The following is a 27,531-nucleotide window of genomic DNA, read 5'->3' on the forward strand; positions in this document are numbered from 1 at the left end:
AAAAAGCAGATGGATTAGGTGAAAGCTACTATCTAGTACTTCAAAATTTCATGGATGAGACTAGTTTTGGTTTAAAGCCTCTGGGAGTAATTTCTTGTGAAGGCAAATGTTACAGTGTTAAGGTTGTGCTACAGTACAAGATTTCTGAGCAGTGGCTATGAGCTGTTGTGCTGGTTTTGGCTGGGGTAGAGTTAATTTTTTTCACAGTAGCTACTATGAGGCTATGGTTTGGATCTGTGCTCGGAACAGCATTGATAACACAGGGTGTTCATTTAAGGCCTGCCAAGCAATAACAGCCAAGTCCTTTCCTGCTCCTCAACCCAGCCCACCAGCGAGCGGGCTGGGGGGCACATGACATTAGGAGGGGACACAGGTGGGACAGCTGGCCCCAACTGACCAAAGGGGCCTTACATACCATATAACGTATGGTACGTCAGCAATAAAACCACAGCAATACAGACACAAGGGTTGAATAGATGTATATCTTTACTATAGAGTTAAATCATTTTTATATAGATAGGTGGATTCTTCAAAGTGCCGCTACTTTAGTCTATGTTCTCCAGGCCCTGAAAAAGAAAACATAACAGCTTGTGTCTGCACCGTTCCCATGGCTAACTGCCAAAGGGCACTGCTGAACACACAGGTCTTCAAGCTATGCCAAAGTACCCAAATCCCATCATAAATAAAAATTAAAATGTCGGCACGGAGCTCCCACAGCCCCAGGAGCAGCCATTGCCCACCTGGGAAGCTGTGGGAGCCCCCAGCCCAGAGCTCGGGGACAGGTGGTCCTTGCTCCTCCCCCCACAGTCTCAGCCCGATGCCCCAGCACCTGCCTTGGACACGTAGTACTTGTTGGTGCCCGAGATCCGCCTGTCCCTCTCCATCAGGGTCCACTGGTAGGGGAACCGGGCGATCCTCTTCTCCTGCCGAGGCCCACACAGCGGCCCGTTACGGCCCAGGGGAAGGGGGGTCGCGGCGGGGGGGGAGGGTGGGGCCGAGCGGGAGCGGACCCCAGGGGGAAGGAAAGATCCTAGGGGACAGGGGGAAATCCCAAGGAGGAAAGCGGAGCCCCGGGACGGCGGGCAGGGCCACCGGTGGGAGGCCGCGGGCGGCCCGCCCCCGCACTGACCTTGCCGCCGTTGCACCAGCGGTGCATGTAGAGGGTGGAGAGGCCGGGGATGCTGAGGCAGATGCCCATGATGGCCATGCCGGGCAGGATCTCGTACCACATCCCGCCGCTGCCGCCCCGCCGCCCCGAGCTCGCTGCGGGCACTCCCGGCCTGCCCCGCGCGCCTTCCCGGCCTACCCCGCGCCGCCGCTACCCAGGAGCCGCGGGGCACGCCGGGAGCGGTGGGGCTGGCGGGGCGCGGGGCACGCCGGGAGCCGTGGTCCGGCGGGGCGGGCCGGGGCCCAGGGTGCGGCTCGTGGCCCTTTAAGGCGCAGTCGCGCGAGAGGCGCGGCGGCCGATGGGCGCGTGGGGGCGCGCGGCGCTGCCCCGCGGCCCGGGATGAAGGAGGACAAGGAAAACGCCAGGCCCAAGGAGCGGCGCGGGCCCGCCGCCGGGCCGGGGGCCCCGCTGGGCACGGGCACGGCGGGTGGCACCGCCCCCGGCACGGACGGCAGGGCCGGCGGTGCCGAGCTCGACCGTCTCGAGCGGCCCAAGGACAAGAAGGAGACGCTGAGCAAGGTGCGGCCTGCGGGCGGCTCGGCGGGGCCCCCGCCGCGGTACCGGGCCTGGCGGGGCGGCCGTGGGGAGGGGGGCGCCGCGGGGGGGAGGGGGCCGGCCGCTCTGACCGCCGCCGCCGTGCGCAGGTGGTGATCCGCCGGCTGCCGCCCAGCCTGACGAAGGAGCAGCTGGAGGAGCACCTGCAGCCCCTGCCCGAGCACGACTACTTCGAGTTCTTCGCCAACGACTCCAGGTACGGCCGCCGCCCTCCCCCCTCAGCTCCCCGCGGCTCCCGGGAGCCGCCACTGCCGCCGGCCGGGTCCCGGCGAATGCCGCTGCCTCAGCCTGGCGCTCTCCCTTTTGTCGTTCTGCAGCTTGTACCCTCACATGTTCTCGAGAGCCTACATCAACTTCAAAAACCAGGAAGATATAGTCCTCTTCAGGGACCGTTTTGACGGCTACGTTTTTGTGGATCAGAAAGGCAAGTGAGGGGGGTGGGCTGCCTGGCGAGCCGCTTCTGGTTTCTTTGGGTTTACTGCCTTAAGTGAATGTCATGCGGTATTTCAAAGACTTCTTACTCCTTGTGGAAACTACTCAAAATCGGTTTTGTACGCTTCTGGATTGATGTTCTAGATCATGCGTAAAGTGCAGTTAAGCACATGTGAAAGTGGTAGTGGTATCCGTACAGGACCAGTTGCCACATTACTGATGTTAATACTTGTGTTGTCATACCCCAGTATAAAGCCTGAAAGGTGAGAGTGAGTAGGTGGTGTCACTGTCCAAACTAAGTGAAGCTGAGGTTAATGATGCCAGACATCCTCTGCTGCTCCTCTCACCTGTTCTGTACATGTGTAACTGAATTATTTTTTAGTCAGTTTTGAATTCAGATTATTACTTGTTCCAGTTTGCAACCGAGTGAGTTATCTTGGTTCTGTAAAATGAACAGCTTGTTCCTTGCAGTCTAAGTGGTGAAAGTGACTGCTCTCTAGAGATGTTAATCTGTAGGAAACAAATGTTTTGTTTAATTCATTGGTTAAACATCTAAGTATTTAGTTGCCACTTAGCTTTTTTTCTAAATATGTTAGGTATTCAGTGCATCTCATGTTCTTAGATTTTGCATTTTAGAATTGCTTACATTGAGTAGCACTGAAAAGTGTTAGTCTCTCATTGATAGACCTTTAAATTTAGATATTTTGCAAAAGCTTTAACAAGAGTCTTCCTGTTGGCTAAGGATTTTGTCTTGAACTTTGTTTCCAGTCTGTTGAGTTTCACATTTTGTCCAGCCAGGTGTTTTATGCGACACACAGCTCTGTCCGCAAGATTCCTCCTTACTTAGGAGGGTTGCGTGACAAGGTTCTAATAAGACCTAGGTCTTTTAAAAAAGCTGGTTGACAGTGTAACAGCACACTATTTGCCATACCCAACAGCAATATTGGATTTATGCAGCCATAAATGTAACACTTTTGTCAGAAGATAAAGTGTGGAAGCCTGCCTGTAGTGTGCCAAAAAGTGAGAGTTGCCTCAGTTGTGTTAACTGTAAATACTCTCTTCTGCTTGCACAGTGAGCACGTGGTCTGTAGGATGAGGGTATTATGTGGTGCAGTGTAGCCGAGGTGGCTGAACTGGCAGTTACGGACAGTCTTAAATCTACTGTTTCCTTCTTGTGAGTCTGTGAATTTGCTGGTTTGTTAACATTGTGAAAGTGTGTAGTTCATTAATTCTGCTGTCTCTAAAATGTTGTTTCAGGTTTTTTTTAATTAAATGGCTTTCAAAATACTAGAGTTTTTTAATGCTGTCCAAGTCTTCTGTTATAGTATTGCATATTTCTTGTGAGGCTTACCTTCCTGCTTTAGACGTGGACAATATACTCATTGTTTTATAGGTGTTTCATCTCTATTTTAATGTATTTTTCCTTTTCTTCATAACAGGTCAGGAATATGCTGCCATAGTTGAGTTTGCACCCTTCCAAAAAGCTGCAAAAAAGAAGAGTAAGAAAAAGGATGCTAAAACTGGAACTATCGAAGATGGTACAGCAGCTAGTTTGTTTCTCATGTGTAGACTTCAAAGGCCTAACAGTAATTTGAGTATAATGGTTTTATTGTGACACTGTAGTTGATCAATAGAATGTTTGCTTAACTGTATGTGAAGCTTACTAGCACTGCTTTGTCAGCTGTGAATCTATTAAATGCCATCATCCTAGGGAAACAATGCAGCAGCTCGTTTGAGAGCTGCCAGCTTATGAGAAGGTGACCTATAAACACAACTTACGCAAATCTAACCCAGACTTCCAGCAGTGTGCAATGCAAATTCTTTTCATGCTACAGTGTATCTTCCCTGCCCCTCCCCCCTTTTTTTCCTCCTTCCCTTTTCCTCTCCCCTGTAGATCCAGAGTACAAGAAGTTTTTGGAAAGTTACAGTGCAGATGATGAAAAACTAACCTCCACTCCTGAAACTTTGTTGGAGGAAATAGAGGCAAGAAACAAAGAGTTAATAGGTATGGAAATATGTGTATTATAGTTACATTTTCGTAGAGCACAAAGAAATGTATGTGGTGTAATTGGGAGCTCCGAATTCTTTTGTGTGCTTGCTTGGTATTTGTTAAACCTTTAGGCTAATATTGTTTCAGTGTATTTTATGTTGCTCCTGTGCTCCGAATTCTTCCCTAGGTTTAAGTTTTATAATCTTCCTTCCTGTTTTAAGCTGCTAGTCAGATATTTGTTAGCCAGATGAGGCTGTGGAGGGGCTGTATTTCAGTGAGATGCAGTGATGTTCCCTGCAGGCACAAGTTAGGAGGTGGTGTGGTTGGGTAAACTACCACAGAAATGACCAGAATGCTCTTTTTAAGCATGTTGCATCTGTTTCAAAGTGAGAAAATCTAGGAGAAGCCTAATGCAGGCTGAATAACGCTTTACAGATAGGTGTACTGGATATTGTATTAGAGTCCTAAAGAAGTTTATAGAATCCTAATGGTTGCTACTGTTCAGGGATAGGATTGGAATATTTGTTTCGCTGCTGTATGTGAGGGGAAGAGATAGGCTGGATAATCCATGTGGCGGCTTCATTTCATATAGGGTTTTGTTGTAGGTATTTCAGTAATTGTTTAAATTTGTTTTATATATTCTCTAGCTAAAAAGACTACTCCTTTATTGAACTTCTTGAAAAATAAACAGGTAAGACATTTCCAGAATCTTCTTGTTGCTTGAAAGTACAATTTGCTCATTTAAAGCATGGGTGTGTATATATTATGTTTCTGCCCTTCTTTTTGAAGAAGCAGCTTTTGACCCAGCTTACTTGTTAACATCTGGTTCACATGTTGCAAACTACTAGAATGCTGGCCTTTGCAGGAACGGTGGTGCTTTGCGTGCATTCTGGTCACAGCTAAACATTCTTGTGGCACTGCCAAACCAGATTCCATTTTAATGGTTTCATTTTTAGTGCAGTTATGGCTGAGGTCCTTGTAGATGATCTATCTCCTAGCACGTGATATCATTTTAACTTTTAGTATCAGAAAAGTTCACAAACGGAGCAGATTAGCCTCAGCCTTTAGCATTCTAATTTTTAATTTAGTGTTGTGTGTGTTTAAGACTGTGCAAACCAAGGCTTATGAGCAAGGGGGGGAAAAAATGAGATGCTGCTGTGACATGGTCAGGATTCACAGCAGAACAGCAGAGACGACAGGACCTTTTTTTTTTTTTTTGTCCTTTTACAATAGGGGCATTTTTGAAGTGAGTTATTTGGCAAGGAAGTACTTTATTGCTTTGCAGCAGGGTGTCTTGTTAAGCTTAAAGGGATGTTTTCTAGTGTGGAAATACACTATTTCTCTTTGCTTTTACACACACAGAGACTGAGAGAAGAAAAAAGAGAGGAGAGGAGGAGGAGAGAATTGGAAAGAAAAAGGCAAAGAGAAGAAGAAAGAAGAAAATGGAAAGAGGAGGAGAGAAGGAAGAGAAAAGAAGCAGAAAAACTGAAGAAGGTAGACAGATGCCCAGAAAAAGAAAGAGACAGATCAAAAGAAGAACCAAAGATTAAGGTCTAGAACAGTTCTTTATTATAAACTGTTACACTCCCTTTCCCTATTATTTGTATATCAGTCTCTCAAAATGTGCTTTGAGTATTGTGTGAAGAATAACATGAGTTTGGTGTTAGTAAATTACGACTTTTTTGTAATATTCAATATTGGGCATTGTAAAGGTTTACATGCTGTAATGCTTCATAGAAATATTTAAAGCTTTTGTCATGTGACTGTTGTACATGCTGTGGTAAACAATTGTGAATTCACTGTGGAATCGGAGACTATTTTAAAGCTTTCTAAAATGGCCTGTTTTAAGAGAAAAATCTTAGTCTGCTGTGTGGATTATGCTTACTCATACACTCCAGCTTTTAGAAATACTACAGATTTGTAGTAATATTAATGTTTATTTCTTACTGGACTATGGTTCCTTTTGATGCAATTTCAGTGTTGTGCCAGACAATATGTGTTAGAGTGAGCTTTTTAGTTGAGACTTCTGTTTTCTTTGTAGCTACTTAAGAAGCCTGAAAAAGATGAAAAAGACTTGGAGAAAAAAGAAAAATCCAAGAAACTGGAAAAAGAGACTCTGAGGGAGGAAAAAAATGCGAGTAGTGCATCTGCCAAACGATCTGATGGGGAGACAAAAGAAGAGAAGGCAAAAAAGTATTCTAGTACTTGCTATAAATATATATATATGTATATATAACTTGTTTCCTGATCATGCTAAGGCTTAGGCTGCTCTGCCATGACCATGTCTTCAAATTCCTTTCAAATTCTCTTTTTGATATAAGGCATGGGATGTATTCTCTGTGGCAGTGCACATCCCTGTGATTACAGAAAGCTGTGTGAACTACCTGACAATTCTTCACTAGTGGACAAATTTTAGTAGTTTCACAACTCACTGTAGGAGCTCCAAAAAAGAAGCCCAGGTGCAGGTGACCTGCAGCAGGCTGTGAGCACTGTCCTTGCAATGAGAGAATTATAACTGTGGCAAGAGGAGAAGCGTACTCCAGTTATTAGTCCCTTTAAGTCTTGTGGAAGGTCAAAGTGAGAAGTGTAATTCTCAAAAACTCTGTGATCCATTCCAGATTCAGTTCTGCCATGTGAGAAATAGAGATGAGACAGAGAAACTTGGGTGTTTTCCAAAGCCAGAGGAGACTCAGCCAGCTGTGTGAGGAGAAGGCTAGGAAATGCCAGCAAGTCAGTGTCATCTCTGGTTATCATGCATGACTTGGGTTATTACAGCTTCCCAAAAGCTCCCTAGAACCTACCAGTGTGTCGTCTTCATGTTGCACATTTACACCCCTATTGCATTGATCTCCCAGGTCTGTTGGATGAATCTTTTGAGCTTAATTTTCAGTTTTGTTTTCATACAGATCGGAAGATGAGTGTGTAAAGGACTACAGGGACCGAGATAGAGATTTTGAAAGAGACAGAGAATATGAGAGAGCACAGAGGGAGAAACTGAGACGCCAAGAAGAGGAGCGTCGGAGGCAGAAAGAGCGCTTTGAGAAAGAGAAGGTTTTTAGAAGAAAAGAGGAAGAGGTGAAAAAGGAGAGAGACTTACTCAGAGAAAAGGGAAAGAAAAGTGATCTTACAGACTTTACCAGCAGCATGGACAAATCTGAGAAAGTAACCAAAGACGATAAAAAAGAGGATACAATTAAGAGGGATCGTATCAGAAACAAGGTGCTGGATTTCTTTAAATTCATGTGTTAATTCACAGGGACCAGTTTGTGGTTGTTTAGGATGAAAACACTTAGAGGAAAGAACCATGTGGTTTCTCTGTTGAAACTTCTCCCTGTTCTGGTAACAAACTCTGCCATTGCAAGAAAGTTTACCCATTTGTCTGCTAAAGCCTGCTAAATTGTTTGTGGTATTTCTTGCCACTGCAGGAATTAAGCCCAGATACTTTGGGCTAAACTGTGAAGGCACTGATCCCTTTTCATTTGCTGACTTAAGCCGTAGGCTGTACCTTTAAGGTCTCAGTAGAGCATCAGTAATCTGCCTGTATCTCTGCTGGTGCTATACATGCCTGAAAATACATCTCAAAGTGGGAGTGTGATTGAACAGGTTCCTCCAAAACGAGGGCAAGACTGCTACGTGCAGAATGTGAAAGGAAAATCTGAAGACTCAAGAAATAATGTCTTGAGTTTAGTTTTTTTACATACTTTGCAAATCTCTTTTGCATGTTTTCCATGTCACTTAAGGCGTTATCAGGTATAAATGAAACTCAAGGTTTTGAAGAAGCTTTGAGGTTGGCCTCTATTCTGAGAGAGGGTGAGCTGAACTCATCCAAGAAGAAACTCTTTACAAATAACTTCAACTATGTGAAGTGTTCTTTGTGGCTTGAACAGGGATGTTGCCTTACAACAGAGACTACCTTGGTTTGAGACAGTTGCAGTTACATTGCCACCATGGTGGAATAATTTAACTTAAAACGCCTTGAAAATTTTGAATTTGAGCTGTTTCTGATATCACTGATGCTGTAATAACCATGATAGCATGGGGCTGTGAAAGAGTCTAAATAGTTTTGATCTATTTCAGGATCGTCCAGCAATGCAGCTGTACCAGCCAGGAGCCCGAAGCCGAAGCAGATTGTGTCAGTATGAAGACAGTGCTGCGAAGCCCACAGATCAGGGAGCGGATAAGAAACAAGAGAGTGAGACCAGTAATACGAAGGAAGAGGAGTGACTAGTGTGCAAGCCTTATGTGTTCTGACTGTCTGTGCAGCCAAAGAGCATGTACTACGCAATCCAGAAGTGCCTTCGAAGCGAAGAAGGAACACAGGAAGAAAAGGGGGCATTGTGCTGTTGGATGTTTCTGGTTAAAGAACCTCAGTTGTAGATTCGGAATTTGAAATGTGTTCTCATTGTATTTTCAGTTATTTGAATTTATTTTCCCAGCATCTAACTACAACGGAGAAGAGAATCTTTGCAAAGTAGAAAGACTTTATGGCCTTAAGTATGATAATAAATGAGTCGCGTGGTCAGGAGGAGATGACAGCTGGATCTAAAGCCAGAGCTTTACTGTAAAGCCATCGGAGCCAGTGTTTGACGCACTTAAGCGGCACGAGCTCGAAGTTGCCTGGAGTTAACACAGGTGTTGCTGTGTTGTGTGGTGCTCCCGCCTGAGGCAGTGAGGACTAGGTTGTGTTAGTCTGGCTGAGGCAGGTACCAGGCGGGGGTTGTTGAGGATCCAGCGACCAGGAGCCCTCGGGCAGGTAGAGAGGAGAACATCTGGCATTGCAGTGGCAGCAGTAGGGAGGGAGAGGCCCTCCTCTTCGGTGGTTCTCTGGATAAAGTAACCAAGTTGGAGTGTATGAATAAGCTGGCTTAATTGACAAATTCTCATGTAAAGTCTGCCTACGTTGAAATGCTTATTTTTAATCAAATGTAGCTGGTTTGGGCATCCTGTTCTTTTCCAGCGTTCTCCCTTCTTGGAGGCTGAAATGTTTCCGAACTCCTGCCTTCTTGGCACCGCTTCCTCTTCCCTCGTAACCTGAAGTATTATTGTTTTACAGCCCAGAGAGAGACTTCGCCAGTAGCAGCTCCTCCCCAGCTAGCGCCTGTTAGCCGTAGCTCTTTTGTACCGAACCCAATAAACTCGCAGAAACCCTGCCGCCGCCCTGCCTCGCTGCTCGCCGCTGCGCCGCGCCCGCCGCGCCGCCAGGGGGAGCGCTGCCCGCCGCGCCGCTGGGGGCGCTGTGCCCGCCGCTCCCGCCCGCGCCGCCGCCTCGCTCGCCGCGTCCCCCCGCCCCTTCCGCCTCTTCCGCCGCCGCCATCGCCGGGAGGCTGGGCAGCTCCGCGCCATGGTGAGACCATCGGCCGCCATCCGCCGCCCTGCCGCGCCACCCCGAGCGCTCCGGTGGCCGCTGGCTGCCTTGGGGATCCCGGGAGGCGGGGGGCGGGAGCGGGAGGGCCCCAGGTGCACCCTTCCCCGGCTGAGCCCCCGGCCCGGGCCCTGCTCGGCGGGGCCAGCTGCCCGCTCCGGCTGAGCCCACGGCCCGGCGCCCGCTCCGGCTGAGCCCACGGCCCGGGCCCTGCTCGGCGGGGCTGCGTGCTCTGGCGTGGCTGAGCCCCTGTCCCGGGCCCGGCAGAGCTGCCCGCGGGGCCGTGCGGCGCTAACGGCTGCCTGCTTTCTCTTCCAGTCGTCCCACAAGACGTTCAAGATCAAACGCTTCCTTGCTAAGAAGCAGAAGCAGAACCGGCCCATCCCGCAGTGGATTCGCATGAAAACGGGCAATAAGATCAGGTAACTTGTGAATGCGGGCTGGTGCTTTCCCAGGGCCGCGGCCGCACAGGCTCAGGCCCGCCCTGCCTGCGCGCTCAGCTCACAAGCCCGTTGTCCAGAGTGTTTCTGCAAGGGAAAGTGCAGGCTGTGGCTACTGCACAGGCATGTTGGTGGCGATAGGCCGCTCCTCTGGATGCTGCTGGCTCGCTGTTTTCCTGAGGCATGGTGGGGCTTTCATGCCAGTCCCTTCTGCGGCAGGTTAGTTCCTGCCAGGGCTCTGCAAGCGTCCACGTGATGGCACGTGTAAAGCGTGAACTGTACGTGTGGATAATTAATTCCAGAACTTGTACCCTGGTAGCCTCTCTGCTTCTGACATTCCACTTTGCAACACCTTTCCCCTCTCTCATAGCTGTCCCTCTGGGTTCCTGTATTTCCAAGGAACAGTATCTTGCTGGGCATGGGTGTTCTGAGATACGGAAGGTTGTGTGTAAAGGAGCAAAGGGCTTGTTGGGTGGATGGGAGATAAAATGGATAGTTTTAAGATCCTTGACACATGACTGCAGAATTAACGTACAACAGTGCGGTTTTGTTTGCTTACAGTGTTTGTTTTAAAGCACTGTATTTAGGACAGTGCAGCAAGTACTGTAGAATACTGGGTACATGTGAGGCGTGCAGAAGGTGGTGCATATCGGAGCCCTCTGGTTTAAAAGCTTCAACCAATACAGTTTGGTCACTTACACTGTGCAGCTGGCTTTTTATCTCGTATATTCCCTTGTCTAGACTTTCCGAGAGAACAGGATTCTTCCAGATCATTTTTAGTCCTAAGTACTGAGGAGAGTGACAGTAGCAGTGGCTGGCTCAGGCAGCGTTACTGCACAGAAGTGCCAGATTCTGTTCCTGTTACTTCCCCTGACTGGTTTCTTTCCAGGCAAAATTGGTGTCGTGTGCCCCAAACTGTATCCCTGTCTTCCAGACACCAGCTTGTAACAGGGTTCTGTTTTAGCTAAATCGCAGTACTTTGGAATACTTTATCATGGGGCAAAACCATGATTTTTTTTGTCCTATAGCACTTCAGTACTGCAGTCATCAGTTTTATCCGAACTGTGGCTAAAGCAGGCTGCAATTACAGTGCTTCATTCTGTGGGAGTACTGCCATTTTCCTGCTGAGAGTAACTCGTGTTAACGCTGTCTTCGGTTTCACCTATACAGTGGTGAAACTGCATGTTCTTAACATGTACAAGTACATACTCATAAATCAATATACTTTCCTGGAGGAGGGCCTTTTCCATACGCTGCTCTGCTTTTGTATTTTGAAAAAAAGTGATACTTGTGTTAGACCATGAACTGCGTTCAGGAGGTAGTTTTCATTATCGTTAGACAATATGTACAAGATCCCAGGTCTTGTGTCTAAATGAGGAGGCAGGATATTCACACGCCAGTGCTGATGCATCTGTGCAGGCATTGTTATCTCTCAGGTTTGGATTCTGTCACAGTAACAATTTATGTGCTAGTTGGTTAGTGAATGAAGAAAGTAAAGAGGGGGAAATTTTTTAAAAAAGTACACAGCTAATTATTGTTGGCAGCTTGCTGTCTAAAGAAGGATTTCAGTCCTTTACTGTTGAGCTAATTAAAGGTGGTTTCAGTCCGCCTTGATCCTCGAATGTGTGTGTGCACTTTGCTAATTTACACTGCTTTTGTCTTAGGTACAACTCCAAAAGGAGACACTGGAGAAGGACCAAGCTGGGCTTGTAAGAGAGACTGTCTCCTGGGAACTCTAATTAAACACTTGTCTTTCTGCGTCAGATTGATAAACCCTGTACGCTGTTCGGTGACCCCTGAGTGATTCCTGCTGTAGTGTTGGACGGCAATTACCAGTAGTTTTGGTTTTTTATGAGCTGGTCTGGGATATTGATGTTAACTGGGGAAAATCTTGAAGTAATTTGCATCTGAAACATGGAGACTGTGTTCTATTAGTGTTCTTTTTTTCAGGCTTCATCATGAGTATTGACAGTGTACAGGCTTACTAATAAATATGGACATGAATGTCTTGCTTGGAATTATTTTATATCTATATATGGATAGTGACAGAGAACAAAAACTAACAGTATCGTGAATGTAGCCTCACTTGGTGTGAGATGCTTTGTCAGCTCTTTTCAGGTAGACTGTGGCTTCCTTTTCACTTTTGTAAACCTTTTTAGAGCCAAGTGTACCAATTTTTTAAAGAAAAAGGGATAAGAATCAGAACTGATTTTAGAGGAGTTAACTGGAAGAAAATCTCTTCCTAGGCAAACTGAAATAGGTTAAAAAAAATGTCTTAGAGAGACATGTTTGAAAAAGACTTCACTTTATGATCCGTAGACCACGGTGGCTACAGTAGCAGGAGTGTCAGCCTCTTGCTACTTAACCCTGGGGAAGACTGGATTACATTTCTTGTAGATTTATGAAATGCTATTAAGAAAAGTGAGTAGCATTGTCAGAATTTGCTAAAGATGTGTCTGTATAGCCACTGGGTGCATTTTATGGGGCTGAAAAGTGAAGCACACTGAATATGCTCATCTGGGGTAAGGTGGCTTCCTGCTGGCAGCGTGTTGTGGTAGGTGAGGGGGATCCAGACTAACAACCTTTTGCTAAACCAAGTCAATCCCCAGCTACCACCCTCTCTTCTGTTATGCTTAAAAGTCTGATGTTCCCTGTGGCTGGCTTCTGTCACAGCTGCAGATTCTTGACTCCACCGCTATGTCCCACGTGGCCCTTTTGAAAATCCAGCGTGGGCCACATCGTGTAGCTGGGCCTGTTGGTCAGTCAGATAACGGTTTCATTAATGGGAGAGCATGTCTGAACTGCAGGTGTTGAACAGCACAAAAGGTGGCACGACAGCGCTGGGCAAATGCTGACACGTTACATGCCCAGAAGTACGGTACAAATACTTGCCCAGGTGGTGAGAACATGGAGCAGAGAGTAGTCAGTGGTGCTTGAATACAGAGACCATTGCCCGTCCTGGTCCTGCACCTGAGCAGTGTCACGGCAAGGCTGCCCCAACCACTCGCCTGTGTCAGCTGTAGGTGGCTCCTGTGCTCAGCCGAGGGTGGCGGCTTCTTACCACATGTGGGTCTGGTCCCGGAGATCGGAACAGCACCCGGAGCTGCTCTCAGGACGTGGGGCAGGGCAGCCCTTGGAGCCTGGGGTTAAGATCCTGGATGGGCAGTGGGTGCAGTGGAATAATCTAGTTGAAAGTTTCACTTGGGAGGTGGGAAAGGAGGAGGAAAGGGAAGAATACGGCAAGGGCAGCGGATAGCTTTATCTCCTACAAAATGCAATACTTTTACAGACTAGTACATAATGTCTGCGTGTTCCCTAGGATATGTAATAACCTTTCAAGTTTTGTGCGGAGCTTTGTGTTGGCTTGATGGAGTTGGTCTTGATGCCAGCCACAGGTGCAGCTTAATGTAAGATGTTCTCAGCAGAAGGGTAGTAACTCAAGATGTTGCTCAAAGGAAGAGTTGGCAGCTATGTAAAAAGGGTGAGAGGAAAGAAGCGATTAAACCACTCAGAACAGTCAGCACTCCCGCTCCTCAGCACTGGCCTTCTCCACTGGGGCCTGTGAAACATCTATTTACTGCAGGGAAGTGGAGGAGGAGTCTGGCTCAGCACCGAGTCCTGCGTGGCTGCTGCTCCTTTCCCTTCTGCACTGCAGGCCTGGTATGGACGCCCCGGTCAGCAGGAAAGAATGGGAGGGAGGTGCAAGCCCGTTCACGGATGTAGCTGTGGCAAAGCCCATCCTGATGCCGAGGGCTGTGAAGGTGCTGCTTTCCGGGTTCAGCCTGCTGTGGTGGCTCAGCTCCTGGGTGGCAGCTTCCGGAGGAAGCTTCAGCCTGCCACACTTTCTGTGTTGTGGCTTTTCATGTGGAAGGTAAATGGATTTTTATCTCCTTCGTGTTACAATTCATTGCAAACAGTGCTGGGCAGCAGCATATGCCAAGCACACGTAAATGCCCAACAATACCTCGCTCAGAGCTTATGGCAGCCTCTGCCTCCTGGGGTGTGCTGGAGGTTTCTGTGAGCGTAGGAGAGCAAGGCTGGGATTTTTACCAGCTTCAGGACACTTGAGCAGTATCTTCTGGCTTCTCTTCCTGTCTCCCAAGAGTCTTGTTTCTACTTCGTTATCAGGGGGAAGTAGTAACTGCAACAGGAAAGCAGCAGACGGCATTGCCAGAGATGTTTCAACAGACGCTCACGTGATACAAACACCTTTACCCCAATGGTTTTTAATCTCTCTTACGCCCTTCTCTTTGAAGCAGGTGTTTAGGAAATAACAGCGCTGCTGAGGATCAAAGATCAGCCTTGGAGCCCTGCAGACCACCCCCTGCCTCTCCCCATCACCGCGGCTGGCAGGCAAAGCTGCTTTTTTTTAAAAAGAGTTTCTCTTTTAATCATATCTCTGGGGATCTGGCTGAGGAGGAAAAAAAGTCATTTTATGGACTTGAGAATGGAAGAAGACAGTTTTCTCCATGGCATCTGTGGGAAAGCTTTCCTGAGCAATAGATTGAACTATTTATTACTGTTTATTAGTAGTCTCCCTATTACTATCATTACTGGGCTATTTTTATTAGATGGAAGCAGCTTCTATCAAGAAGCTTCTTTGGAAAATAACCCCTCATATTATTTTTCCCAGTTTCAAATGTGATTGACTTTTCACATTGGACATTAAGGCATCGCACAAAGTAAATTTAGTACAAAATAAAATTGGGTTAAACTCAATCTGCAGAACCTTAACCGACACAGGTACCTCTGGGTCTGAATGATTGCTGTTGTTCCTGTGGCAGCTCTCTGCCCTCTCTTTCCATGTGAGAGTCACAGGGGGGGATCAAGGACCTCTGCAGAACTGGGCTAACACACAATAACCAAGATGTCAACAGAAGCTTTAAGGAAAAAATTAAATCATTTGGATATTCTAGCCCATTAATTTTGGTGGATATAAGTCTGTTTTCTGAGTGAGAAGCAAGGGAGAGCCGATTGTATACTTGAAGACTGCTTTTTACACATGCCTGTATTTCCAAACCGACTGCCCCTCTGTAGGTATGAAAATAAACCACGCGAGGCAGAGGTGTGGGTCACTGGAAGTGGCATGGTGTTTGGGGCAAACACAACATACAGCAGCAGAAAGAGTACTGCGATTTGAAGAAGATCCTTTTTTTTCCTCTGTGGAGAGGAACCCTTGCAGGGCAGGCAAGGCTGGGGTGGTGGTGGTGATGAGTATGTTGTAACACCACTCAGAGAAGCAGGGCTTTGGTCTTCCTCCTGAAGTGCCTGCTTGATTTGCCCTGGAGCAGAATACAGCTTCAAACTCACAAGCAAAACATGGGGGGGACAGGCTGCTTTCAGGGGGGTTTGGTTAGCTGTCAAGGGGAGGCAAGTACTAAAAAACGTTTAGTCTTATTTAACCGTAGCGCTTGCCAGTTAAATTTTACTTTTGAATGGAACATTGAAGTCCACGTTTCCTGGTGCAATGTGATTAAGCTGCGGGTACAAATGCCAAGAAAACCGCTCCTCCAAGGAAATGCTCACTAGTTCCACTGTTTGCTCTGTGCCTTACTCAGAGGAGGATGTAAGAGCAGTCCCGTGCTCCCTCCCCGACAGCCTGCCGCTGTGAAAGGGTGACAGAGGACTAAGAGGTCAAAAAGTATTCTGTCAGACATACACCAGCCTTTATCAGCAGCACTTGGGTTACCAAAACTTGGGCTGGTGTGACCAGACTCGTTAGAAGCCAGCCTGCTGCCCCATGGCATGGATGTGGCCAGAGAAGTTCTGGAAGGAGCTATGTTGCCATAGTCTTCCATCTCTTAAGAAGTTAAAGCATTACAAAACCACTATAGATCAGGCATTACATCCATTCCCAGTGTGTTTTGCATGTTTCTGCTGCTGACCTCAGTGATTAAAAACATGTCCAGACACATCTACGTGTCCACCCAGCCACCTGTACGGACACTATCAGTCACTGGATCACCGTCCACTCATCTGGAGGCTGTTCTTCCATGTGTCATCCACTGAGACTGGATTATTCCAGTGTCACAGCAGCACTTCAGTGCACAGTCTGAATATAAATGGGGTTTGCTCAGGGTCTGTGAAACCCACAGGTTGAAGTTCCCCCAAGGAAGTTACCTGTATCTTTCTGCATCAAGGTGCGAGATCTTGAGTGGCCAGAGGTGATCCTGAGTCGCTCGGTCACCCCTGCAGACCCCCAGAAAGGCAACTGGAAAGAAACTGTGACTTCCCTCTGAAGCGAGGTGTCTCCGCAGGGGCTGCTGCTCTGCAGTGGGGAACAGAAACTCCCCGGTTGCTGTCTGAGTCTCTTCTCAAATGGGACTGCTATTTAAGGAGTAGAAATGGCCTCATGCTGATGAAAAAGGGGAAGAGCAGTTGTTTTTCTGAGGATACTTTGAAGCAGCCCTGGCCTTCCAGAATGTGAAAAGCGAGTTGAAATCAGCTGGGCAGAGCTGCATTTGGTGAAAAAAAACACAAACAGGAGAGCAGAGGCTTTCCCCTTTTAATGCAGTTATCCGTATATACATGGGGGGTTATGCTGCTGTGGGAATGTTTCTCAAGTTTCATTTTCGAGCATGACCTCAGTAGCAACAAAGATAATCTCACAGCCTTTGTACCTTTTCCATGGGTTTAAGCAATGAATCATCTTTCCAGAGCTGCTCCTGGACTTCAGTCCCTGTGGGAGCCACCACGGGCATCCCTCCTGCCTCCTCCGCTCTGGCCCCCATCCTAGCGAGGCTGAGCATCTTGGGCTCCTCTGGATGAGGGTCCCCATGGAAGGGCTGCCAGGGGGACCTGTCTTGCACTTTGAAAGGCTTCTCTGGGCCTGGCCTCCTCTGGCAAGATGGGCACTCCAGCTCTTACTTCACTGAGAAACAGCTTTAGCTGTCATAAACAACCAGCAGCCCAGAGGAAGTGCATGTGGCAGAGATCCAGGGATCTCACAGGGAGCCGGAAAGCGTTTGCAGCTCGGTGGCATGGTCTGTTTGTCTGTACCCGCTCTCCCTGCCGGCAGAGAAGCGTACATAAAAAAGTGTTGGGGTGGGGGGGTTGTTTCTGAAGCCATAGTTGCTTCTACATTGCCAGCCCAGTGCCAGGTCTCTGGCATCTCAGAGTATGTTTGTGAAATATTTGATATTCTGTCAGTGTCTCTATCCAGGCACCCGAGGTGCCATGACCAGTCCAACCTCGCAGCACTTCTGGGAGCCACGGCAGTGCCAACAGCCTCATTTTACAGGTGGGAGAACCAAGTCACCGAGTCGCTGTGTGACACACCTACAGTCACACGCAAAGCCTGCCGGCAGCCTGGGATGGGCAGCCCAAACACCTACCCCCAGCTCCCAGCGTGGTGCATCAGCTCCCGTGGGGGGTCAGCATCCCCCCATGGGCACACGGGGTGTCGGGAAGCAGCAGGGCCGGCACGTGAGCCCCCACTGTGGGTCCTTGCTGGGCTGCAGCAAGGAGTCCCCATCAGCAGGGGCAGGGGGTGAAACCCCCTCCAGGGATGGGTGGTTTTTTGGAAGGGCTGTCCCCAGGCAGTGCTCCCCATGGCTGTGGTGGCCCCACACACACTCACACCAGCACAGCCCCAAAAGACCATGCGAGACCCAGGGTGGCCGCGGTGCCCCCGTGCAGGGGGTTAATCCCCACGTGGCCGGGATTTCAAGTGCCAGCCCTTGCCAAATTCCCAGCTCCCTGCAAGCTTTTCTGGTTGCTGCTCAGCGTGGGTTTGCAGGCGAATGGGGCCAGGGGAGCTTCAGCGCTCCTGGAAGAAAGTAAATGCCTGCCTGACAAAGTCCCGGAGGGTTGACAGGCTCCAGGAGCGCTGGGCTTTCCCCTCAGCCCCGGAGTCCACACAGTCCTGCCCTGCCCTGGCCTCTCTGGATGACTTACAGTTGTTGTTGGTGTTGTAAGAGTGCAGCTGGACCAAGTCCTCCTCCAAGGCCCCCGCCAGCTCCTTCAGCTCCCTGGAGGTGTCTGCCCTCAGGTACTGCCAAGCCTTGCGCCCATTGTGGTCCCTGCGGCTGGTGTCTGCTCCGTAAGCTCCCACCAGCACTTTGATGAGCAGCTCGTGTCCCTGCAGGGCAGCCAGGTGCAAGGGGGTGAGCCCACCACTGGCTGTGGGGATGTTCACGTCGACGGGATAGCCCCTCTTTTGCGCGTGGGAGATGACCTGGATGAAGCTCTCATGGTGGCCATGCTTGGCAAGCCAGTGGATAGCGGTGAAGCCCGTCACAAAGTCTTTCCTGGTCAGCAGGCTGGGATCCAGGTCCAGCAGCCTGATGATATTGTCTGCATCGCCCTGGGCCACCGTCAGCAGCCACTCGTGCTCCAGGGGATCCAGAGCAAGGGACAGCACCTCAGGGCTCTGCTCGGGTTTCGGCTCTTGGTGCGGCCCTGCAAGGAGACTGCTGCTGTTGGATGTCTTCTGAGCGGTGGCAAACCGCATGGTGCTGCTAGGGCTATTGCTCTGCAGGAGGATTTCCTTCAGCTCCTTCCTCCGGGCACTCCCAGGGCCGAGAGAGAGCCTACCTGCTGTCCTACCCCAGCTCCCCAGGCCCTGGCTTCCCCGGCTGATGCTCCTGTTGGTGTCCATCTTCTGCAGCGGATGGAAACGCTCTCTACTCCCTGTGGCGGCCGGCCAGAGATGGGAGCTGCGGGCTAGGCTCCCTGCTTGGGGCTGGGTGGCTTCCAGGAAGGTGAATGTCCGGATGATGCCAGCTACCTTCTGCGTTGCCGAGCCCTGCTCCCGCTCCCGCCGGGCCATGGCAGTGCTGCCCGTGGGGCTGGCCGGCAGCTCGCTCCCCGGCAGGGCACAGCTCTCGCCCCACGCTGCCCCAGCGGCAGGCAAAGGAGGAACCGACTGTGCGTGGCGGGAGGGCACACCAGGCAGGGCGGCGGATCTGCTGCACTGCTGCACTGCCGGGGTGGCGCAGGCGACCTTTGCACGCTGCGTCCGCTGCCGGTGCTGAGCACGACTGCAGCCACGGGCCACCCGCCCCCCGGCCCCGCTGCAGCGTCACAGAGGGAGAGCGGGTGGGTGCGCGGGGCCGCTGCGGCGGGCAGAGGTGGAGGGTCCTGGGCAGCCTGATGCTGGTGTTACAGAAGACATTTGATGAGCTAACTGTGTTCTTCTCCCTGAACAGCCTCGTTAGCATCAGCAGCTAAAGCAGCTGAAGCCTTAGGCTGCAAGAGCCGCCCAAGCGTAAACTTTTGATACAAGTAATGCTGCCAGCAAAGAACTCCCCGAATCCAGCAGATCTGAGCAGAGCGAAGAAGTTCAGGACCAAGGAGACATTTCCAAGAGAATGCAGGAACCAGAAGGCGGCCAGCCCAGCGACAGCCAAACCCAGTAAGGAATCAGGAGACCACTGACAACACTTATGTTATTGGACCTGGGGGCTGGGTGGTGGTGGCGTGGGTGTAACTGAGAGGTGACTGGGGTAGGGGTCCCTCGCCGGAGGCACCCAGCTCAAGCTGTAACCCAGGAATTAATAAAAGACTAATTGATAACCTTCACTTGGGCTTGGCATTCTCAGCAGGATCCTCCAGTCGGACCCTGCTGCGGTGGCTGGCACACATAAATCCATAACACTGATCCCGGGACAATTCCCCTGGCCCCGGCAGCACCCCAAAGCCCCAGGTACTTTGCTGCCTTACAGCCCCCCACCCCCCACCGTTGCCGCCCACCATTGCAATGTTTCTCCTTGGTGCTGTGCTCAGGAAGGTCGAGGTTACTGCCCCAAGGGGCCACTTTCCTGGTGGCCAGGGGGTCTCCATGCTGTAAGGCAGACCCAGCCCGGGGCGGTGCTTTGGGTCCCTTACCCCCCAAGGTGTCAGCCCAGCAGCATTGTGTCCTTCCTCTCTCGCTGTGTTTCACTTTGCAGCAAAGCCCCATGCCTGCGTGCCGCCAACAGTCTGTATCCTATTAGTTATTAGGTATCAGGACAAATTCCTCTGCCCTGGAAGTCCCCAGTGCGGTTTCTCCCAAGGCCTTTCTTATCCGTGACGATTCAGACACCCACAGCATGGCTGAACCAGGTGGCTTTGCAGCTGGTCAGGCAGCTAAGAGCCACGCCAGCCCCTTCAGCCCTTTTTCTTTGCCTTTCCCGCAGCGTTAGCCCTGCTCCAACCTGCTCCTGGGCTGGTCATCAGCCCTTGGGGCAGCTTTGCCTTTCCCCAACCACTTGGACCAGTTTTTCTGGGATGTGTGAGGAGCCAGCATTATCCCATAAAGCCCAAACAACTGGTGGTGAAAAGATAATTGTCCCCTTGCTCCCTTCCTGGCACTGCCTGGTTTTGTCACTAGCTGTTGGTGGCTTCTGCGGGTGCAGGGAGGCAAAGAACTTTACCCACATGGCTGTGGGATCCTGGGGAACAGTTTAAAACACTTCTTGGGTGGCAACCGGGGAAAACATGGAGGGAAACAAGGTGCTGCTTTGGGGGAATGAGGGCACAGACAGTGCAAAGCAGAGCACCCGTTTAGGGCCATCCCAGCCGTGCCTGCCTTAGGGACTGGTCACACTGGTGAGCTCTGGCTAGACTAAAGCTGGGGTGCCAACCTGGGGGCTTTACTCGGGGGTTCCAGCAGTGTGAAATTTTTTTGCTTTGGGTAAGGACCGAGTTTCCCCTCTGCACCACAGGGCGCAGGGGCTGGGGAAGGGGCTGTGGGTGAGCAGCAGGCACAGCTGCCATCAGCCACGCTCCCGGCCAGCCCGAGCGCGACCGACCGACCACCCGCAGGGAGAGTGCGCAAAGCACAGAGCCCTTTTATTTTAAATATCGAGTAATTCACTGAGGCAGGGAGACCCCAGACCCAAACCCTGAACCCCGGCCCAGCCTGCGGGGCCACAGGGCGGCGGGCGAGGCCCCCCGGGCCTGCCCATGGAGTCGGTGCGGGAGAACCCATCACGGTGCGGGGGGCGGGCAGCGGCCCGCCGGGCAGCCTGCGGGCCTGGCAGGGGCTCTGGGGGCGGCGGGCTGCTCGCCCGGCCCCGCTCGCCACCGCTGCCCCGGGCGCCTCAGCCCGCCGTGCCCCGCCACACTGCGGCCGCGGCCCCGCCCGCGGCCCGGGCTGCACCATCGCCAGCGGCCGCGGGGGGGGGAGACGGGCAGCTTCGCGCCTCCCGGAGCGGGGAGACGGCGGCGGGACCGGCGGGATCGAGCTCGGCGAGGTGGGGGACGGCAGGGCGGGGCGGGGCGAGGGGGCGGTGGCGCGAGGGGCGCGGGGCTGGGCGGGACCGGGGGCGCGGCGGGTCCGTCTATCCCCCCCGCGCGGCGCCGTGGTGGGCGCGCCCGGAGCCTCCCGGCCGGCCGGGGCGGGCGCCGTGGCGGGCGCGCAGCGATGGCGGCGGCCGAGGTGGCGCGGCAGGTGGGAGCGGGCGCCGGCCGCCCCCGGCGGCTTCCTGCGGGCCGGGCATGGCCGGGGCGGCGGGCGGGGGCGCCTGGTGGTGCCAGGGCGGTGGGCCGGGGCGGGCAGGACCGGGGCGGGGTGGGATGCGCCGGGCGGGGCGCGGGCTGCGGGGGCACCGGCCTGGGGCCTCGGCGGGCTCCGGGGCGCAGCCCGGGGTGGCGGCGGCCCCCCAGGAGGGTCGGGATTTGGCGGCGGCTCGCAGCGGGGCCGGGTTTACCTGCGGGCGGGAGGTGTGGGGTTTCCCTGCTGCGGGGCAGCAGCCCGGCCCGGCGACCTTGGGCTGCCCGCCCCGGGGTGGCCCCGGGAGTCCTGCCCTGCCGGGCCCCCCGTGCCCGGGCCCCGCCGGTGCCGCAGAGGGACCCGCAGCGCAGCCCCTGGCTACCGTGCTGGGGACACCTGGCCCCTGGCCCTGCACCCTCACGCTGGGCTGGGGGCCCGTTGCCAGGCCAGGGTGCGGTGGTGGGTGAAGCGCCCCTTGGCATCCCCATCTGGCCAGGGACGCGCTTCTCCTCCCAAAGAAACTGCCATCCCGTACTTGTTAGGGCGTGATGTGAGGAAGGTGTCGGTCCGGCACCGTGTGCGGGGGGGGCGGGCTGTGGGAGCTCACGCCAAACACAGGCACCGCAGCACCGCTGGGCTTTGTCCCCAAGGGTCCCCCTGCGGTGTCTCCCTGGCTGCCCATGGGCACACCTGGCACCGCCGATGCTCGCCTGCCTTCCTAGCGCAGCGCAGAGCTCTCTGTGCCTGCAGAGAATTATCCAGAAGAGGAGCAGAGGGACTTGAGCCACCTCGGTGTTCGTTAGAGAAATGCTATGGAGGCAGCTGTAACCCGTTTGCATGCAGAAGCGTTTCGTCTGTGATTTGATGGGCTTCCAACTTTCATGTCTGTGCATTAGTCCAGAAATAGTACTTGAGATGAATGCTCGCTGTTTTGTCTTCAAAGCAGTAGGTTTTAGCATGGACCCAGTCCTGTTGAACGGGTAGATGTAGCCATTCCTTGCCAGTTTGTGATGTTATTTCCTCCTGGACGTACCCGTTGCCTTGTATGTGACTGCCAAGGTATGTAAAGTGACTCACTTGCTCCCCTGTCTTGTAAAGAAATTGAGCATTAGACTTCCCTAAGATAATGTACAGGAGTTTCAGACATCTCCTTGTGGCTTGGAATGAATTACAATTGCAGCACAGCCTCTCTTCAGAGGCAAAAGAGAAAGCTAGCTGTGAGTCGGACATGTAATTAGAATGTTGCAAATTGAAAATGTCTTTGTCCAGACAGACGACTTGTCAGCCCAGGTCTTGGACATCTGGTTGTGGCCATGGTTTGTGGAGCAGTCAGCTGTAATGTCCTGGTGATGCAGAGGGCTGCTCTGTGTGTGCCGCAGGGTTAAACACATGTGAGAGCTGAGGCTGGGTGCGAGGGGGAGCTGTGGTCACCACCTTTTATCTAAACCCACTTTTATTGTGGAAATGGTTGGTTGAAACCCCCTTCTTCCTGGGCGGTGAGGCGGCCCTGTCACCGCTGAGCCGAGGCCCCTCTCCTGTCCTCTGCTGCCCTGGAGGGTGCAGGATTTAAGCACTGCGACCCACGGGGGATGTGTGCGCCCTGCTTCCCATGGGTGAAAGACAGGTGCAGAGGACCGGCTCGCTGGGCTCTCACTCAGTCTCTGTAGTACAGGTCAGAAAAATTGTTAAGATTGCTGATACAGATACATATTTTTTAATTGCTGAAGGAGACTTCTGCTGGGAACGTATCCAAACAGCATGGCATTTCTGCAGCCCTTTGGCAGAGGCATAAAGAAATATAATCTTAAGAGCTGTCAGAATTGGAGATTTCGGAAGCACTTGACCATTTGTGAAGGTTGGATGACTGAATGATGCAATGTGCCTGAGGAGGGTGGTCAGTGGTCAGGAGCTTTGGGTGAGGCATTGCTTGCTTTCTGTGGTCGCTGATTCAGAACTATTTATCTCCCACTTTTCTGTTGTTTTTGTTTTATATATGTCCTCATGATCTGTTATCAGCTGAGCAAGGAAAAGAAATAGAAAATCTTTATCTACACTTTACATTCCTGCTTTGCATTTATCTCTTGGAGGATGTTTATACTGTCTGCTGGATAATTCTGTCATTGCATAAGAGAATTACACACTGGTACAAGTGAGAAGTAATTGGTACAAGTGTTGCTTTAATTTGCTGTTTAATCAGAGCCAAATGCAGTCTGGGGAAGTGGATGCCATAACATCGAGGTCATGAGAAGGGATCTGATGTTGTTCTGGCTTAAAGATGATGTGAAAAACTAGTGTGGAAACCTGAATTCAGGTTCTCCCTTGCTTTGCAATTTGACATTTGACTTCTTGTGGAAGAGTTGCCTCAGGTATAGAGGTTATATATGGTCTCAGCTCTGCCCATGGAGTGGCAGAGGGGCAGGGGAGTGGCTGCTGTGAGCGTTGGCCGCAGTGGTGGAGCTCTGAGCTTTGCTTCATTGGTTTTCATTGAGGGATGGTCCTGTTGTGTTTGTTGCGGCTGCTTGGAAATCCTCCGAAGGGAGTCTTCAGGGCTTTGGCATTCAAAGTGAATCTCATCTGGGGAGAGGTGGGGGATTGTGTCAGAAGTACTAAATGTCAGCTGTCAGTGTCCTAAGCAGAAACAGTCTTTTCTATTAGATGCAGAAGGAGTATTGTACCACAGTCTTTGGGAGCATTTTCTCATCATTCAGGCCTTGTTTGGGCACGGGGTCCCTTGTGTTCAGAGCTGTAGCATTCTTTATTGCTGTGCTGCACCTGAATATTGCCGAGTGGAGGCTTTTCCTTTTCTATGGTGTCCTTTTTCATTGTTTCTTTAGTCCAGGCTACCAGAAATTGTCCTGAATATGGAGTGCTGACATCTGCAAAGAGCAGCACCATTGCATGTCTCGGGGAGGATGCTCTGCTTTATCTCCACAAAGTGGTAACAGCCTCTTGGGGCTCCGAGGATGTTAGGAGGGGACCATGCTGTACCTGCTTGTCATGAAAAGCAGATCAAGGCAGAGATGCACATTCAGCAAGGTTTTCCTCTAATTGTTTTTTCATCCTGAGGACACTGGAGTGATACAAACACCTAGTGTCTAAATCTTGCCCATTCTCTGTAAACATTTAATGTGCAGTGCTTTCAGGCTTGGGGTCATTTATTATAACATCTTTGTATTTTCCATGTATTTCTGATAGTTCTCTGTAAGAATTAAGAGTAGGCAGTGGTGGTTTCTGTGGCATGGAGAAGCCCTAACAAAAGGGGTGTAAATCCTCCAAAGATAGAGAAAAAATAAAGTAACCTCTCCAAGTGGCTGCTCCGTACTTTCACTCTACAATAGCCCTGCCTGGTAATGCAGCAAGAGAGCACGTTGCTCTTTTTGTTCTTTTAATCTTGTTTGTGGCAAACACGCCTTGCTTCCTCCTGAGCAACAACAGCCCATTCTGTCCTAGAGGAGGTCACTCTGTGTATACGGGGAAAGAAAAGGCATCTGGTATCTTGGTGTGGTGCCAGCATTCACACTGGCTGCCCAGAGATCCCATCTTCATCATTGTTCCAAGATGATAACTTTAAAACAGAGAGTATGGAAGGACTCTCAGCCATCCAGTGCTCACTGATGCTTGTGGAAAAAGCCTTTGCATACACAGTAGTCAAACCTTGCTAACCTTGTTGGTACCTCTTTATATGTTTTACATTTGACCTAAAAGATTATTTTTGATGATAAGTAATGGAAGATAGTTCTTGAACATTTTTTTTTCAGCAAAAAGCTTGTAAGCTTTACATATTCTTCTTCAGTTTTGACCAAGGTAATCTAAATCCACCTTTAATGTACAGGCAGGATGACTAATCACTGTGTTCATATGTTGTTTATGATGATGCTGTTTATATATAGCAGCATTCTGGATAGAGAGACACTGCTTGATGTGTGAAGACTAGTGACTTGCAGTGTTTCATGGTGGATCAGCTAGAAAACGTTTCTTTTCTCTCTGCAGGTCTGGTAATTGCTGACAACTTTCTGATGTGTTTCAGAACTAGTCTGACCTTAAAATGTTTTTGTTTTGTTTTTTTCCACCGCATCGGATCTCTCAATGTCTTGGCCAAGCAGGCTTTGGATTTTTAACCAGAGTAGCACAATATACCTCGTGGCTGCGTACTTAACATGAAGGCTCAGCTGCTGTGGCTGGAAATCAGGTTTTGCAGTACTTGTTTCCTGGCCTGTAGCAGATGTGAATTGTGGTTTAACTGCCTTATAAAACCACAGGTGACTAGAAAAAGAGGCTACAGGAAATGACTTGCAGGCTGAATTCTGTGCGATGGTAAATGCCTCCTCTCAGCTGAGAGTAGCTTAACTTCTACCGTTTATTTTGTTCCATCTGGATCACACTTATATTTAGGGGTGAGGAGAAGATTTGTTCTTAATGAAAGCCCACACTCCTGCCCACGCTTCCTGGGGAGAGTAGTGTTCAAACAGTCTTCCAACGGTGCAGTTTTAAGGCTGAGTATTAAAAATACGCTTGATATTTCTCCTTCCCCAAGAGGAATCTGCCTGTGGTTCTCTTGTGTGCCTTTGTGGACTCTGTCCACCCATCTGTTCTTTACTGGGGCCATGGTGCTCCTGCTGCAGATCAGACCCTGCCACAAGATATTATCCCAGTGCTGGGTTTCTGTTTTCATGAAGGCAGTTCAGGGGAGTTTAGGTTTGTCATCACAAAATCTGTGTGCCTGATGGTTTCCCTTGCTTCTGCTTTAGCGGTTTGTTTGGGAATTGTTGGGCCTCAGAGCTGCATCCTTAGAAGGCGAAAACAGAATCTGCTGGGGAGCTCGAGTGCCTTCCTGATGAACATGTCGTTTGGAGGCAAGGTGCTCAGGAATTAATAAAGCGCCATATTTGGTGAACATCTTGGCAGGAAGAGTCAGACTAATACACAAAATATGGTTAAGGGGAAACATATTTACACATGACAGGGTGGTAAATATGGTTAATGGCTGAAGTGTATTTGGAGCCTTGTATTTGGAAAAAAAAAACCAGACCAGCAAAAGAGTAACAAGGCAAGTAATGATACTCTGACACGCTGCTGTAGTAAATGCAGTCCTTGGGGATGTTTTCCTAGCCTAAAATACCAGTGCCGTTAACAGAAGAGGGAAAACCAGTATGCCTGTCCCTATAAACAGTGAAATGTGAAAACATTATTCTGAAAGAGTAAGTTAAAAATTACACCCTATAAACTATTGCCTTTTGGCTATAGTATTTCTTGCAAACTGATGATGTCCCTGAAAGGCCGGGGGGAGTTTTCTGTATTTGACACTAAAATAGGTCGTTAAGAAAAGCCTTTGCCTCCAGAGAGGGGAAATACCTTTCTGGGGGGCTGCAGGAGGGGAACTTCCCGGGACACAAAACGGGGTTAGCACTGACTCTCAGATTTGCATGATGGCATTTCTGAGGGTGAGCCTCTGCATGTAGTTCGTTACCGTCTGCTGTGTGGGTTTGGCACCCGGAGTGTCTTGGCGTACATAGGCCTTTGTGGAATGGCCGGTTGAAAATTTCTGACCCCGCTCCAGAAGCAAGCGGCCGTGATGGGTGTGGAGCACAGCAGGAGCTGGAGCTGGAGCTCAGCCCTTCTGCTTCCTGGGACAGAAAGGGGACATCTGGCTGGGGAGACTGGGTTAGTGATGTCGGGCATGGGAGGGAGCAGGTTGTGGGAGCAGTTTCTCATAAAGTCGTTTGGGTGGCTGGGCAAGAGCGTCCCGTGCCCCCCCAGCAGGGAGATTTGGGTGCCTCCACTCCCAAACCCCTGCGCAGGCTCCCTTCTGATGGGCCTGTGTGGTTAGGAACAGCTCAGTTCTGGACACTTTTTCTGGTTTTTTTTCCCCCATTTATTTCCTAGCTTTGAAAAATGCTGCAAAGCTCAGCTAGCAACACTCAGAGCTGGAGAAGACCTGCTGCCTTGCATGGTCTGGCCACCTGCCCATGTGAGCATCTTCCTTGCAGCTTCCTTCAGTGATCCCTGATTTTCTGGTGTTAATGGCCATTTTATAGATTTAGACAGGCTCCTGTTTGCAGTCTGAGATTTTCAGCTTTGCAACAACGTGGAAGATATTTCTGTGTTTAGTAGCTTGAGGACTGCATTCTCTGCTGTTTCTGTGCTACAGCACTTGAGCTTTGCAGAGGC

The 27,531-nt window shown here is 50.6% G+C and overlaps 5 protein-coding genes and 1 non-coding gene across 15 annotated transcripts in view; 4 read left to right on the forward strand and 2 right to left on the reverse strand.

The window, feature by feature from the left end:
* Nucleotides 1-468: 468 nt before the first annotated feature.
* On the reverse strand, nt 469-1,315 carry NDUFA1 (NADH:ubiquinone oxidoreductase subunit A1). The gene is made up of 3 exons (XM_037407769.1): nt 1,130-1,315; nt 834-923; nt 469-566 (listed from the first exon to the last, which is right to left on the reverse strand). The coding sequence occupies exons 1-3, from the start codon at nt 1,229-1,231 to the stop codon at nt 546-548; spliced, it is 213 nt and encodes a 70-aa protein (XP_037263666.1). The 5' UTR covers nt 1,232-1,315; the 3' UTR covers nt 469-545.
* A 91-nt stretch (nt 1,316-1,406) lies between these two features.
* On the forward strand, nt 1,407-9,294 carry UPF3B (UPF3B regulator of nonsense mediated mRNA decay). The gene is made up of 10 exons (XM_037407765.1): nt 1,407-1,687; nt 1,813-1,919; nt 2,041-2,147; nt 3,595-3,693; nt 4,050-4,160; nt 4,793-4,836; nt 5,508-5,696; nt 6,187-6,338; nt 7,052-7,364; nt 8,223-9,294. Exons 1-10 carry the CDS (start codon nt 1,508-1,510, stop codon nt 8,367-8,369), a joined length of 1,449 nt encoding a protein of 482 aa, XP_037263662.1. The 5' UTR covers nt 1,407-1,507; the 3' UTR covers nt 8,370-9,294.
* A 61-nt stretch (nt 9,295-9,355) lies between these two features.
* On the forward strand, nt 9,356-11,951 carry RPL39 (ribosomal protein L39). Its single transcript, XM_037407770.1, has 3 exons — nt 9,356-9,489; nt 9,826-9,929; nt 11,612-11,951. Exons 1-3 carry the CDS (start codon nt 9,487-9,489, stop codon nt 11,658-11,660), a joined length of 156 nt encoding a protein of 51 aa, XP_037263667.1. The 5' UTR covers nt 9,356-9,486; the 3' UTR covers nt 11,661-11,951.
* Nucleotides 11,018-11,150, forward strand: LOC119157587. The gene has a single exon (XR_005107587.1). It is a non-coding gene; the product is annotated as a small nucleolar RNA SNORA69 (small nucleolar RNA).
* Nucleotides 11,793-18,980, reverse strand: SOWAHD (sosondowah ankyrin repeat domain family member D). Of its 4 annotated transcripts, none has more exons than XR_005107441.1 (3): nt 17,844-18,980; nt 16,068-16,955; nt 11,793-14,088 (listed from the first exon to the last, which is right to left on the reverse strand). XR_005107441.1 is itself a non-coding variant. In XM_037407767.1 (2 exons), exons 1-2 carry the CDS (start codon nt 18,715-18,717, stop codon nt 16,816-16,818), a joined length of 1,014 nt encoding a protein of 337 aa, XP_037263664.1. In that variant the 5' UTR covers nt 18,718-18,980; the 3' UTR covers nt 11,793-16,815. The 4 variants fall into 4 exon arrangements, 2 of the variants coding, with proteins under 2 accessions (XP_037263664.1, XP_037263665.1); XR_005107442.1 differs by having other exon boundaries at nt 11,793-13,415; nt 13,526-16,955; XM_037407767.1 differs by having other exon boundaries at nt 11,793-16,955.
* A 2,263-nt stretch (nt 18,981-21,243) lies between these two features.
* The window catches only part of SEPTIN6 (septin 6), a 31,685-nt gene continuing 25,397 nt past the window's right edge, over nt 21,244-27,531 (forward strand). For all 7 annotated transcript variants that reach the window (XM_037407916.1, XM_037407914.1, XM_037407910.1 and 4 more), the window contains exon 1: nt 21,244-21,321. In XM_037407916.1, the coding sequence (XP_037263813.1) occupies nt 21,295-21,321 (27 nt within the window). In that variant the 5' untranslated portion in view covers nt 21,244-21,294. The remainder of the gene's footprint in view (nt 21,322-27,531) is intronic.

This window comes from Falco rusticolus, chromosome 14, assembly GCF_015220075.1.
Source record: "Falco rusticolus isolate bFalRus1 chromosome 14, bFalRus1.pri, whole genome shotgun sequence".
NCBI classification, from domain to species: Eukaryota; Metazoa; Chordata; class Aves; order Falconiformes; family Falconidae; genus Falco; species Falco rusticolus.